This window comes from Budorcas taxicolor, chromosome 10 (assembly GCF_023091745.1).
Source record: "Budorcas taxicolor isolate Tak-1 chromosome 10, Takin1.1, whole genome shotgun sequence".
Taxonomy (NCBI): domain Eukaryota; kingdom Metazoa; phylum Chordata; class Mammalia; order Artiodactyla; family Bovidae; genus Budorcas; species Budorcas taxicolor.
This window is the reverse complement of record NC_068919.1, coordinates 51,358,230-51,371,638: the sequence shown is the minus strand read 5'-3', so window position 1 is coordinate 51,371,638 and position 13,409 is coordinate 51,358,230. Positions and strand designations below refer to the sequence as shown.

At 35.9% G+C, this 13,409-nt stretch overlaps 1 protein-coding gene across 1 annotated transcript in view; it reads left to right on the top strand.

Moving 5' to 3' along the window:
- Positions 1 to 13,409, top strand: part of TCF12 (transcription factor 12) — a 402,539-nt gene that overhangs the window by 337,841 nt on the left and 51,289 nt on the right. The window contains exons 9-13 of the mRNA XM_052646128.1: positions 386 to 491; positions 1,518 to 1,657; positions 1,931 to 2,075; positions 2,749 to 2,813; positions 11,516 to 11,594. Coding sequence (XP_052502088.1) covers positions 386 to 491; positions 1,518 to 1,657; positions 1,931 to 2,075; positions 2,749 to 2,813; positions 11,516 to 11,594 — 535 coding nt within the window. The remainder of the gene's footprint in view (positions 1 to 385; positions 492 to 1,517; positions 1,658 to 1,930; positions 2,076 to 2,748; positions 2,814 to 11,515; positions 11,595 to 13,409) is intronic.

Here is a 13,409-nt window from a genome sequence, read left to right as displayed (position 1 = left end):
AAAGAATGAATTTTATGAACCCAAATTTTATTTCATGTTATATTCAAAAGACTGTTGTTTCCACTAGGTTTTGAATCATGAGCCTATATGAATTTATGTTTTGTGAGCAGAGTCAACACTTGAGACTTTATTCAGTCACTTGGTATAATTGTTACACAAAGATTCATTCCGGGGATATTTAGAATGGTTTTTTTCTCTAGTAACCAGCTAAAAACAAACGTGTAGATAGTATCCAAGGGATTTAAGCAGTTTCTTTGGATTTGTCATGGGCCTTTTTAGATATGAGATAGGCCTTTTTAGGCCCTTCCGGAAGTGTAGCACTCATTTTACATAAGTGGTGTGAGAGTAATTTACATTTTAATTAAATTTCCTGTTTAATTTTAAGGTATATGCACCATCCCCAAATTCAGATGACTTCAACCGTGAATCTCCTAGTTATCCATCTCCCAAGCCACCAACCAGTATGTTTGCTAGCACTTTCTTTATGCAAGGTAAGTACTACCAACTAGTTGTCAAAATTAGCTAATATTTTTAAGTTGTGAAGAAAAAGAATATCTATATAGAAGTTCAGACATTTTTATCTAGATATGTTTGGCTGAAGCAAGTTAAAATTTAATTTTAAAATTTTCTATTGCTGATTATTGTTGAGTGCAGTGTAGTTGAATTATTCAGCAAAGCACTGGCGTGTTCATCTAGTATTAATTGAATTTGAAAAGGACTTCAGTTGAAAAAAGTGAGTAGAGCTGCTCTTTCTTTTTTTAGGATTTTTAAATGTATAAAAGCTGTTAACAATTTTAGTTTCTTGTTTAAATGACAGATTCATAACACTCTTAGAATTATCAGTGCAAATAAGAAGGTGAATATCATAGAACAGAATTAAGACTTTTAAGAGAGAAAAAGTGTTGTACTTCTTTTAGTTCATGTCTAGCAAATCATTTTTATTTGATCTTCTGTGATTTTAGACTATAGGGAGCAATAAATTGCTACATTAATAGTTCCTTGACTTTATATTGGTGAGTGAAATCATTGCCAGCACACTTCATTGGAAGGCTAACTATAATAGAGTCATTATCAATTACTTAGGTTCTCTATAAGAGAAACTTCTTTATTCTAGTTTGAGAATGTTTGATAAAATATACATTGCTTGTTATAGATTATGAACTTTTTTGTATATTTATGGATATTCCATTATGCAAAAGTATAATCCAGCCTCTCCCCAAATTTTGGATTTGTAATATCCTCCCTGATAAGAATTCAGATCTTGTGAGGATTTTTATAATGACCTGCCTACTACAGTTTAGATTTCTTCCCCCCCCCCTCCCCAACTATAAAGCTTTATTCCTTCATTTAAAATAGTAACTGTACAGTTTGGAGGGAAGAAAGCTATATGGAAGACTAGATTGAAAAGAGGAGGAAAGACATATCTAGAGAGTACCCTTTGAATTTTTTTTGTATCATCAAAATAAAAGAAAAAATTTTGGCTAAGGAAAGTTCTATATTTCTCTTTTTTGTCTTAGATGGGACCCACAATTCTTCTGACCTTTGGAGTTCATCAAATGGGATGAGCCAGCCTGGTTTTGGTGGAATTCTGGGGACCTCCACTTCCCACATGTCTCAATCCAGTAGTTACGGCAGCCTTCATTCACATGACCGCTTGGTAGGCCATAACACATGACTAGGGTGCAGCAACACTTTGTCCTTACTTGTGTTTCTTTTTGGATTACAAGTGTAAGATTTGATTCTGCCAAAACTTCTGAATGTTGAAATACTTACTTCATGCCTTTTGAAAAAAGTAAATGACAATAGTAGGTGTCTTCAGCTACTAATTTATGATGTTCTTTATAAGCTACTATAGCAGTTGCCCATTTATATGTGCTTATTATTGAGAAAATGTATTTAATAGATCATATCTCTTTTCTTCTTTCTTTAGAGTTATCCTCCACACTCAGTTTCACCAACAGACATAAACACAAGTCTTCCACCAATGTCCAGCTTCCACCGCGCCAGTACCAGCAGTTCACCTTATGTTGCTGCCTCACACACTCCTCCCATCAATGGATCAGATAGCATTCTAGGTGAGCTCTTTTGGGTTGGCAAAACTCCCTAAAACTGAACTTGGACATTTTTAATGAATCCCTTTTTTTTTAATATGATATATATATATATGTACACACACTTGTTCTTTTCATGTTTTTTCACAACTTTATCAAGATATCATTGACATATAACACTGTAGAAGTTTAAGGTGTACAGCATAATGATTTGACTTACAGACATCTTGAAATGATTATCACAATAAGTTTAGTGAGCATTCATCATCTTATATAGATATAAAATAAAAGCAATAGAAAAAAATTTTTTCTTTGTGATGATAACTCAGGGTTTACTCTCAACAACTTTCCTATATGACATACAACGGTGTTAGTTATAGTCATCATATTGTGTATTACATCCCCAGTACTTACTTATAACTGGAAATTTGTACCTTTTAACTCAACATATTTTTTAGTATTGAGTTTAAATATGAAAGAAAGGAAGAAAAGAAAGTTTCTGATTTTCATTAATGCACAAACTGGTAAGGAATCCATCTTTCCTTTAGTTTACTATTTGCTGGTTTATTGCGACAGATGTGCAGTTACAATGGAGAACACCATTGAAAAAATGGCAGAGTGCTAAAAAGCATGCCTGCTCACTTGCTAAACTTCCTTGCTAAACTTCTTGATTTGTTTTCCTATTTGAAATACTCAGGAACCAGAGGAAATGCTGCTGGAAGCTCACAGACAGGTGATGCACTTGGAAAAGCTTTGGCATCTGTGAGTATTGATTTTACGTATTTTGCCGAATGATTTTTACACTGCTGAATTGCAGTGATTTGATTTTGTGGGCAGTGTGTGTCATAGTTAAAGGGTATAGTTATAACAGGACCATTTCATTACTCATTTAGAGCTATTCTCTGTTTGTATTGATTTGTACTGCCCTTATAATAACTCATGAGAATACTTCCCACCTGATTCCCACAAGAACTGTCCTTCTAATTTCAATTTAAATATCTGTTTTTGTCTTAATGGAACAGATAGGGAAAATTTTAAAAACTCAGTCATTTTAAAGCCTAAAGGACAGATTACTAAGATTGTTAAATCTGTTTATTAGTTTTAAACATATACTTTGTGAGTTGCGCATTAAAATAAGCCAAGTAGAGCCAAGAAACATAGCTCAGTTATTCTTCTGATCCAGAGAAGGGAGTGCTTTTATAAGGACTTTTTCCTAAGATGGAAGGTATTTCAATATTTTTTAAAAGGAAAAAATATCATCTTCTGCTGATTCATTCAAGGCATAAGAGATGAGAGCCTTTCCTAAAAGCAAAAAAACAGATTCACTGAGAAGGCCATGCTAAAATGAGTAAAACTGATTTGAAGGAGCCCCATAATATTTTCCTCAGCGACTAGTTTACATCACAACTAGAATGTTAATGACAAAGCAGTGATTTGCTTTAATAAAGGCAGTGATTGGTTTTAATGTCTTTTCCTAAAAACATTAAACTGAAATCTATTCTTTTGGGAGAATGTTTACTAGTAATCCATAAAGATTCCAAATCTAATTTTTTAAGAGGCACTTCTGCTTTGTATTTTCTAAAGTTTCTCCTTAGGCGTTTTCTTTCTTTTTTCCTCCTGAGTGATATGGTTCTCAGGTTTCTCAGAGTTGTCTTACTTATGTTCTACTATGAAATGCAGTTAACTCTGTCAAACATATTTGCTGCTGTTCATAGGGAACCTAATGTGTGGATAGTAGGAAGCAGCTGTTGAACATTTAAGGAGATAAACCTCTTTGTGTGTGGTTTTATGTAAATATTCTCTGTCCACAGCACTACAAGTTCTTCTTGAGAAATGAAGCCAGGTCACATTCATCTCCCACATAGTGGTGGCCCACACAAAATACAGCTTAGTTCATTTAATTCAGTCTTGCATCATATGACAAAAACGATGATAATAACAAAACCCACAAAAATATCATCTGCAATTTGTATGTTTACTAGGTGCTCGGCACTATACTAAGCACTTACATGCTTCATTTCATTTAATCCTCAGGAAAGCCCTGTGAGGTTGGCATTACTATTCCCATGTTACAGATGAGGAACTAAGGTTTAAAAGGTTAAGTAACTTTGGCTCAGAAAGATTAAACAACTTGCTCTCGGGATCACCGAGCTAGGGAGGGTGAGGCCTAGTGTTAGATTAGATCCGATCTGGCTAGCTTCACTTACTCTGTACTTCCAGAAAGACCAATGCTACAGTGACTGTTATTTTATAAGGTGTTGATGAAGGTTAAAGGGAGTTGTCTCACTTCTGAACTTATCCCACATGGTGAAAACTACCTACTTTGAAAGAAAATTATTCAGTAATATTAAATGAGTGCCTCTCAGGTATTTAATTTACTTGCTGATTTCTTCCTCTGATTTGTAAGAATTCAGCAGCAAATATTTCACGTGTAGAAAGACAAATAACATCTGAACTTTTATTATTAGGCAACTTTAAAAAAATACAACCTACATTTCAAGGGCTTTTTTCTCAAAATTCTTTTGTTCACTTTATCCAAGGAAAACTTCTTTAAAGGGTCCTTGGCAGATAGGCAGGAATTTGTGATCTTCTCAGTGGTCCTTCAAGCTTCATTTCAATTACCCTTGAAGTCCTTGACTATTCTCCCATATTATAACCAATATACTAGCTGAACCAGTTGGCATTTGGAAAAGAAAATCTAAATCCAGTGTAAGTGGAAGCTAGGGAAGAATGTTTAATCTAGTTAGTGGGTGGGCTTTGGTTGTCATGGAAACTCAGCTCTGTCATCCTGTGTTGTTACTAGGCAGGAGCAGCCAGGTCATTCCATAAATCATTTCTGTCATAGCTGACGGTGATACATTCCATCTGCTCCATCACTGCATGCCATAGTCTGCACACTTCAAATCCTTTCCTTCAATCCATCTCCTTCCCTGCTCCACACCAGACACCTCCCCCCAACGTATTCTTTCCCTAACTTCCATTGCAAACTCATATTCGCTTTAGTGCTGTCAAAATGTCCTGAAAAACAAAAGCATTACATTGGGGATAAGAAGGATTAGAGGAGATGAGGAGAAGGAATTTTATGAGAATTACAGTTGAAAGTCTGACGTTCATATCAGAATTTTTGATGTTAGGTATTACAGATCTTTGGAAATGGTGACCATGAGTATTTGAAATTTTAAGTTCTTTAGACTGTGATGTTTTAAATACAGCATCCAGGTTTTAGATGGAGAGATAATATGCTATTGTCATTAGTAGTTATTTCTAGCTCCCTGAATGTCTGATATATGTCTTAGATGGTCTTTCATGTGTGAAACATCAGAGGGTACAACCTTTGTTCTTCAGTTTAGGTATTAAAGAGCACACAGAATGCTGTGTGATTAAACATGGAAGGCCAGATAATACATTTGCAAAGGTTCCTTTATTTTAGGTTTAAGCCTGGATAATTGTGGTCTTAATCTCAGGATAGCTAGAAAGAGAATTGTACATGAAAGTATTTACACAAAGTTCCCAAAGCCCTATGGATTATGCATTAGTTTAGATAATAAACTAGGGTAGATAGAAGGGAAGGAAAATCTGGATATTCGTGCCATTTCAGTGTTTCCCTGAACGTTTGCCAGACAATAACCCTTTAAGATTGTGCCCATGGAGAGTTATATAGAGGAAGAAACATCTGGTTTATTTCAGGGCCTAATACCATATCAAAACACTTGGTCTTTAATTTAGAGGAGATCAAACAAGAGGACTGTTTAACTTTGTTGATTATATCAGACTTCTCTGTGATAATTTATGTTTTGATTTCTACCTCAGAGCAAAGGAAAGAGAGAGAGAGAAATAAGATAGAGAGTGTGTATGTGTGTGTGGGTGTATTTTAATCTGGATAGTTAAATGGTCAGTAGGCTCTAACAAAAGAAAAGAAAATTCAGGGAAGTTGACGTTTAAAAGTTATTCATGAAATAAGTTTCTTTGTTCCTTAGACTCAATAACATTAGCATAATAAAGATTAACTGAAATGTGCACTGTAGTGCTTAAAAAATTGGGCTCACAGTTCCAGGGTTGGGCTTGGGAGCACTCCATTGTTTCTTTTTTGTCTGGGGCCCTTTTCATTAGCCTCTGGCTTATTGGCACCCTGCTGATTGGAATAGACCATGACTGATAGGAGGAGGAGCCTCATTTGTTGCAGTAAAATGAGGCATATTACCGTTTAAGCCTGGCAGAAGGTATTGGGAGTTATTCATCATTGGTCATTTAACAGTATGAGGACCATGGACTGCATGCAGAATGAGTTCTTATTTGTGTTTATGATCCAGATTTTAAATCACTCCCATCCCCGTTTTTTAAGTGAATTGACTTTTTCTTCTCTCTCTCTTTTTTTTTTTTTTTGCTTTGAAACATCTATGTAGAAGTTCTTCAAGGTCAGAAAGTACAAAAAGTAATGTATTCCTGATTTAGAATGCTCTTCATCAAGAAAAGCCTAGGTTTAGAATTTCTTAAAGTAGCACAACAGTTTCTATGGAATCTGTGTAGTCTGTATGTGATTTGGTAATAGAATAAGTATACAGAGGTTAAGTTTAATGAAATCATCTCTGATCTATAAGACTGTGTTATTCTGCTGTTTTAATATTGTTGCTCCCCTTTCCACATACACATTCCTTTTATGAAAGTAAGAGGGACAAGAAAAAGTCCTGTAATTTTCCAGGCTATCTGTCAGTTCAGGAAAAGTATTAATAATAATTGTCTGTCATCACTTTAATTTAGGGCAAAATAGAACCAGGGAGTGTGATGAGTGAGTGGAGAAAATGGCTTTTATTATACAAATGGAGAAAGTGTTTTTGAGAAAAATATCAGAAATTATATATTGATAATATTTTTGGTCCTGCTTCTCCTGTTTTCACAGTGATTTTTTTTAAAAGCTCACACCCATTTTACATGTAATATCATTTTCTTTAGTCATTGCAGGATGGTCAGTCAAGTCATAACTGATTCTAAAATATAAATTTCCTTCTTTGAAGAAACCAGTTCTTCACATGCTTGGGGATTATTTAGCTGTAATGGCAGAGTTATCAGGGAAAATAAGGGTTAATAGTCTGTTTATACCCTCAAAAGCCCATACCTGCTTAATGATGTGGTATGGACAGCTTAGTACATCAACACTAGTTCTCCAGAATATTGGAACCTGTGAGAACAACAAAGCATTGTTGTTCTCAAAGCTTAAACCATAAAACTAATATGTAAGTGAATTCATTTTTGTAATAGTACTTGTTTCTCCTCTTAGGTATTCCTGTTACTGAACCCTACTGTATAAATGCTGAAATAAATATTACTATTTACTGAATCCAGCTTTTTATCAAAAAGTATTGTAGCAAATTTCAAGTGTGATTTAATCGCTCAAGTTTTTGGTTTTTTGTTGTTTTTTTTAAGTGTTGCGTACCTACTTGTGCAGGATAGTGACAGACAGTGATGGATTCAGTGTTGAACAGTGTAAAGTCCCTGCCTTCAAAGACTTTGTAGTTGAGGAGAGAAATACAAAAGGTAATAGAAAGCATACTGTGAAGCAAAAGACCAGGGAGGTAACAGATTGCTTCCCTGGTAGGTCAGTGGTGAAGAATCTACCTGCAATGCAGGAGACGCCAGTTTGATCCCTGGGTCAGGAAGATCCCCTGGAGAAGGAAATGGCAATCCACTCCAGTATTCTGACCTGAGAAATCCAATGGACAGAGGAGCCTAGTGGGCTGCAGTCCATGGGATCGCCAAAGAGTTGTATACGACTTAGTGACTAAAACAATAACAAGTTACTCTAAGAATATTAAGGGAGGTAAGAGTGAGTGTAAATGGGAACATTATAGTTAAGTTGGGCCTTGATGTGTTTTAGAATCCATCAGGGATTCTAAACAAGTTAACAAGTTAAGAGACAGGCCTTTTGAAAGGACAGACTGTGTTCCAAAAATGAAAAAAATACTTTGTATATAATGCTTTATGTAAATTATAAGGTAGAAAGGTTTTTTATGACGAGATTGTGGAATAGGACAAATGCCATCCTGTTTTCTGTCGCCGGCAACAGGAATTGCTATGTGGGGTTTGTTCAGAACTGGCTGAGGACAGTAGCTCAGTGAGCTGTGTGGGTTGGAAGGAGGGGGAGTCGCTAAAAATGTAAGACTTGAATAGTTCAGCCGCTTCTTTTACTAGAGCTACAAGTTCTAGTCAAAGCTTGAAGTAGTGTCACGGCAATGAGAATGTTTATGCCTATCCTGAAAACACTATAGAGAGTTGTGGGCATTGGTGTCTGTGGTGTGAAGCGCAGAGGGGCAGGAGAAAGCAAAGGGTAGTGAGAGTGGTTTTGGTGACCGTGAGATTGCTGGTGCTCACTGAGATGGAGGAAACAGAAGAGGAGAGATGGAAAGCTGGGGAAGCTTGCGGCAGTGATGCAAAGTTTGCATTTGGACATACTGAGCTTGAGATGAAAGAAAGATATATCCAGATGGAGATGTACAGCAGCTAGGATAGAGGTGTTCGCTCTGGAATCGTTCACAGAGATGTCATGCTGCTGCTGCTAAGTCACTTCAGTCGTGTCCGTCTCTCTGCAACCCCATAGACGGCAGCCCACCAGGCTCCCCTGTCCCTGGGATTCTCCAAGCAAGAATACTGGAGTGGGTTGCCATTTCCTTCTCCAATGCATGAAAGTGAAAAGTGAAAGTGAAGTTGCTCAGTCGTGCCCGACTCTTAGCAACCCCATGGACTGGAGCCTACCAGGCTCCTCCATCCATAGGATTTTCCAAGCAAGAATACTGGAGTGGGGTGCCATTGCCTTCTCCAAGAGATGTCATAGTTGATGCTTTATAAAGAATGGTATTACGAAGAGATAAAACACAGGTAAATAGAAAAGGAAACTGAGCCTGGAGTGCTCAGAAAACATACATTAAGTGAACTGCAAGAGTAAAAGAAAGAAGGACCCTACGTAAATACATGCAAGGGTTTAAGAGGCACTCAAATGGCAACTTCTTAAGCGGAAGATACCATTCATTCTTTTAGCAAGTGTTTGTTTACCAGCACCATTGTAGAATTGGAAGCTAGTGCAGAAGGCTGTTTAATTCACATTTGTCTGAATAAGATAGAGAAGTCCTTACTCTCTGGAACATACATTTTATTAGGGAAAAGGGTAAAAGAGACAGATGATAAACAAGAAAACGAAGTTTAGACAACTAGGGATTAATGTAAGCGGTGTGAAGAAAACAAAGCAGGGAGGTATGACGTGGAGGGAATGCTATTTCTCCAGTGCTTTCATGCAGTTAATTCATACAGACAGGGAAATTGAAAGTCAGCGAGTAGATCTAGTTTATGATAGAGTTTTGCATGGAACTGGAACTTCTCTCACTCCTCAGCCGCTCACCATCAGTGCTATCAATCCTTCCCTCCCTTACCAATATTATAGTCAAGACATATTTCATAGTAGTCAGCATCAGTTGTTCATAAAAGTTATAATTATATGCAGCTTAAACACGGGAAATAATGATTTACAAAAATAAAGGGATATGTTGAGATGTTTTTGTTGGAGTTTGGTAACCTCACCTAATTTACTTATGGTTGAAATAAATCACTGTATGTATTAGGAACCAAAGTATAACCTTTTAGTTAATTTTCACATGTGTGAAAATTAACAACTTTTAAAAGGTGACCACTTTGACAGCTTAAAACCAACAACACTGATCTTATAGCATACTACTTCCTTATTACTAAGTCTTCCTACAAAGTCTTTTGACATCTTCTTGATAACTGTGTTTTTCTAAAATGACTTTGCAAACTGAGAATTCCCTGGCAGTCCTGTTGTTAGAACTCGGTACTTCCACTCCTGAGGGCTTGGGTTCAACCCCTGGTCAGGGAACTGAGATCCTGCAAGCTGCATGGTGTGGCAAAAAAATAAAACTACTTTCCAGCCTGTATATATGACTTCTAGATCTGGCTCTTCAGAAAGAGTTGGTGTGTAAAGAGATTTCCAATTACAATTTAATAACATCAAGCAAATTGGTATAGAAATATTCATTTATAATCAGTGCTTAACAGTTAGTGCTAGTGTTCGATGATTATGACCTGTGGAATTTTGTTTTACATGAGCCTTTCATAGTGTCTGGCTTTTTCAACATATTACACTGTCTTTAAAACCAGTGCTGAGACCTCTTATATGCTGTAATTTGGGGCATCTTTCAGTTTATTAGAGCTCTCAACTTATTCAGAGCAAGATTATTTCTATTGGATGATACTTTGCACCACAAATAGTTTTCCTTTTTAAAATATTTGGCCACAGATTCTCCAAAGAAGTTGATTTATCTGCCCTAAGTGCTGAGATATGAAGATGATTTATGATTTCTGTTATAGTAATGGGACTGTCCTAGAGAAGAGCTCCTGGGAATTGTTGGTATATGGATTAGGGAGGCATTTTAAATGTTTATGGCTAATTATGTAGCTTGAATGAATTTCTGTTACTATTTTTTTTCCAGCAATGTGAAATAAAGTATTGCAACAAAACCTTTAGCCAAAATACAAAAATTTATGCATCCCTATATGTTAAACTCTTAGGTGGTAAAGTCTATAAATTACTTGGGGAACATTTTTTGAAGAACTTCCAGCGTTTTTTCACTTTCATCAAAGGTGACAAAATATCCTTTAAAAGCATGTTTAATTTTTTTTTTTTACAGTACACATCATTAGGAGCTAGATTTAGCAAAAATGTTAATCAAACAGAACTTTTTAAAAGAAATAAGGGGTAACTTTTTTTTAATCTTTCTTTTTTTTTTTTTTTGGCCTTTAAAACTATTTTCAAGGACTAGTCTCTTCAAAAAATAACAGTTTCCTAAGATTATTTTGGGGGCTTCCCTGGTGGCTCAGTAGTAAAGAATCTGCCTGTCAGTGCAGGAGATGCAGGTTTGATCCCTGGGTCGGGAAGATCCCCTGGAGAAGGAAATGGCAGTACCTAGAGAATCCAATGGACAAAGGAGCCCTGAGGGTCACAATCCATGGGTTCATGAAAGAGTCAGATATCACTAAACAGCAACAACAAAGATTATTTCTAATAGATAAAATCTATTTAGATAATATATTCTAGAAAGATTGTTTACCAAACTTGTTGATTTTATATTTATAGTCACTTCTTTTTTGTTCTAGCAATTGGAAATTTAAATTATTTTCAACTAGGATAATAAAGAAGTAGCTATGATCTATTTATTCCTCTTGTATTAAAATATTTATGATACTCCTTATTTATTTATTTTTATGATACTCTTTAATCCTAGTTTTAAAACTGAGACTTCAGTAGTTTTTATGTAATGGAGTAGTCCTAAAATTTATTAAATAATTTCTCACTCATGAGTCTTAAGGGTGGCATCTTAGACTACAAAAATATCTCCATGCCAGTGGATTTACATTTTTGCTTTTGTCACATATTGATGTGTTTGTCTTTGTTTTCTGGTTAGATTTATTCTCCTGACCATACCAGCAGTAGTTTTCCATCCAATCCATCAACACCAGTTGGATCACCCTCACCTCTCACAGGTAGGCTTTTATATAACTACTTGATAACATATGTGGAGCTACTTGAAAATATTTGAAGTTTATTTTTCAATAAAATAAAGACTCACCCACAAAAAAATCATTTGTTTTGAGAAAGCATGTAAACAGACCCTTCTCCTGAGTTCATTTTGGAGAATGTTGAAATATTTGCTGTTTGAATTATTTGTTCGTATCTCCTTTGGTTCTTAAAATAATTTGCAATAATTATATTATTGCAACAGGATAAAAAATAAGGCTAGGCAATTGAGATGAAAGTAAAATATAGAGGAGATGAATTTAAAAATTTGATAAACTAGCATAGAAAATAATCTATTTAGAAGTACATATGACTTCTTCCTTATTTTTAAGTCCACTGAGTTATATTTCATATATATATATAGTATTTGGAATATTGGGGGTTTTTTTGTTTTTGCTGAAGAAAACAACTCATGAATGTGGGTGAATATTGTTAGTAGAGTTAAATAAATGTTCAGTCTTGTGTTTTCCTTTTTCTTTTAACAGCAGCTTTAACAAGTTGCAGATAGTATCCTACAGTATAAATTTGTTGAGATACAATTGTTATTCATGTAAATAGAAATCTTTCAGTTTATTAGAAATAAAATTACAGGGAAATGCTTGCATTTGTTAAGCTATCAAACTTGGAATATATTTTCCTGAGCATTGTTTGGAGAAAAAGCATGCTGAAGAAGAAAGGTATTCATTCTAAGGAAAAGACATTAGACAACTGGGTAAAAATTGCCATTTTCCTCCAACAGTTGACCTCAGAAACAGTTCTGTATTCCTGATCAGGTCACTAGTTCAGGCCATGTGGCATTGTTGTTGCTGTCAAGCCTTTTTGCTTTCCTGAGGATTTCTGAAATTCAGGGCTCTGATATATCAGGGCTCTGGCTATCACCTGTGCTCTGTGATTTAGCCTTGTGACTCTGCTAAGAAGCATTCCAGTGTGGAAATGATGAACTGCTGGCAGCTGCTTTCAGCTATTAGTGGCTCTGCCCCTTTCTCAGACACCATGGCTTCAGCTGTCTAGTAAAAGTAGAGCAGCTGTTCCCCGTATAGACAGGACTATGAAAGACCCATTGACTTAAAGTTGTTGTTTAACAGAGGGATGAAATTACAGGAACAGTGATGTAGCTTTAACCACATTCACTGTCTTGGCAGAGTTTTACTGAAGTTACCAGTGTCATTTTTGCCACAGCCCATTCTACTTTTTCATCTCAGGTAGCAAAGTGAAGTTGCCCAGTTGTGTCTGACTCTTAGCAACCCCATGGACTGCGGCCCCCAAGGCGCCTCTGTCCCTGGGATTTTCCAGGCAAGAGTACTAGAGTAGAGTGCCATTGCCTTCTCCACATGTGCTCTCTACACTTTTCCTATTTCTTATGCTTGAACATCAGTCCAACTCAACACAGACCATGTAAGAATAGTTACAACATAGGCAGTTTGTAAGGCATTCATCATTCTTGTTTAAATCCTGCTCATGTTCCTTGGGAACTTTTCAGTTAAGTAGTAATAATAGAAAATGCTTATGAGGAAAAAACATCTTAAGATGATTATAATATTTTAGTTAAGATACTTCAGGCTGAAAGAAAGACAGACTCTTGTCTGGAGTGGATTACATAGTAAGGAGATTTGGGATATCTTGTATAAAGCCTATAGCAGGGCAAGTTCCTGAACCAGTCTGGACTCCTGCTCTATTTCTTTGAAATTCTTTCTCAAGATGGTGGCAAGACAGCAGTTAAAGGTACCACATGTAGACATAACCATATCGCCTGTAAGAAGAATGGAAAGTGAAGTCAAGTC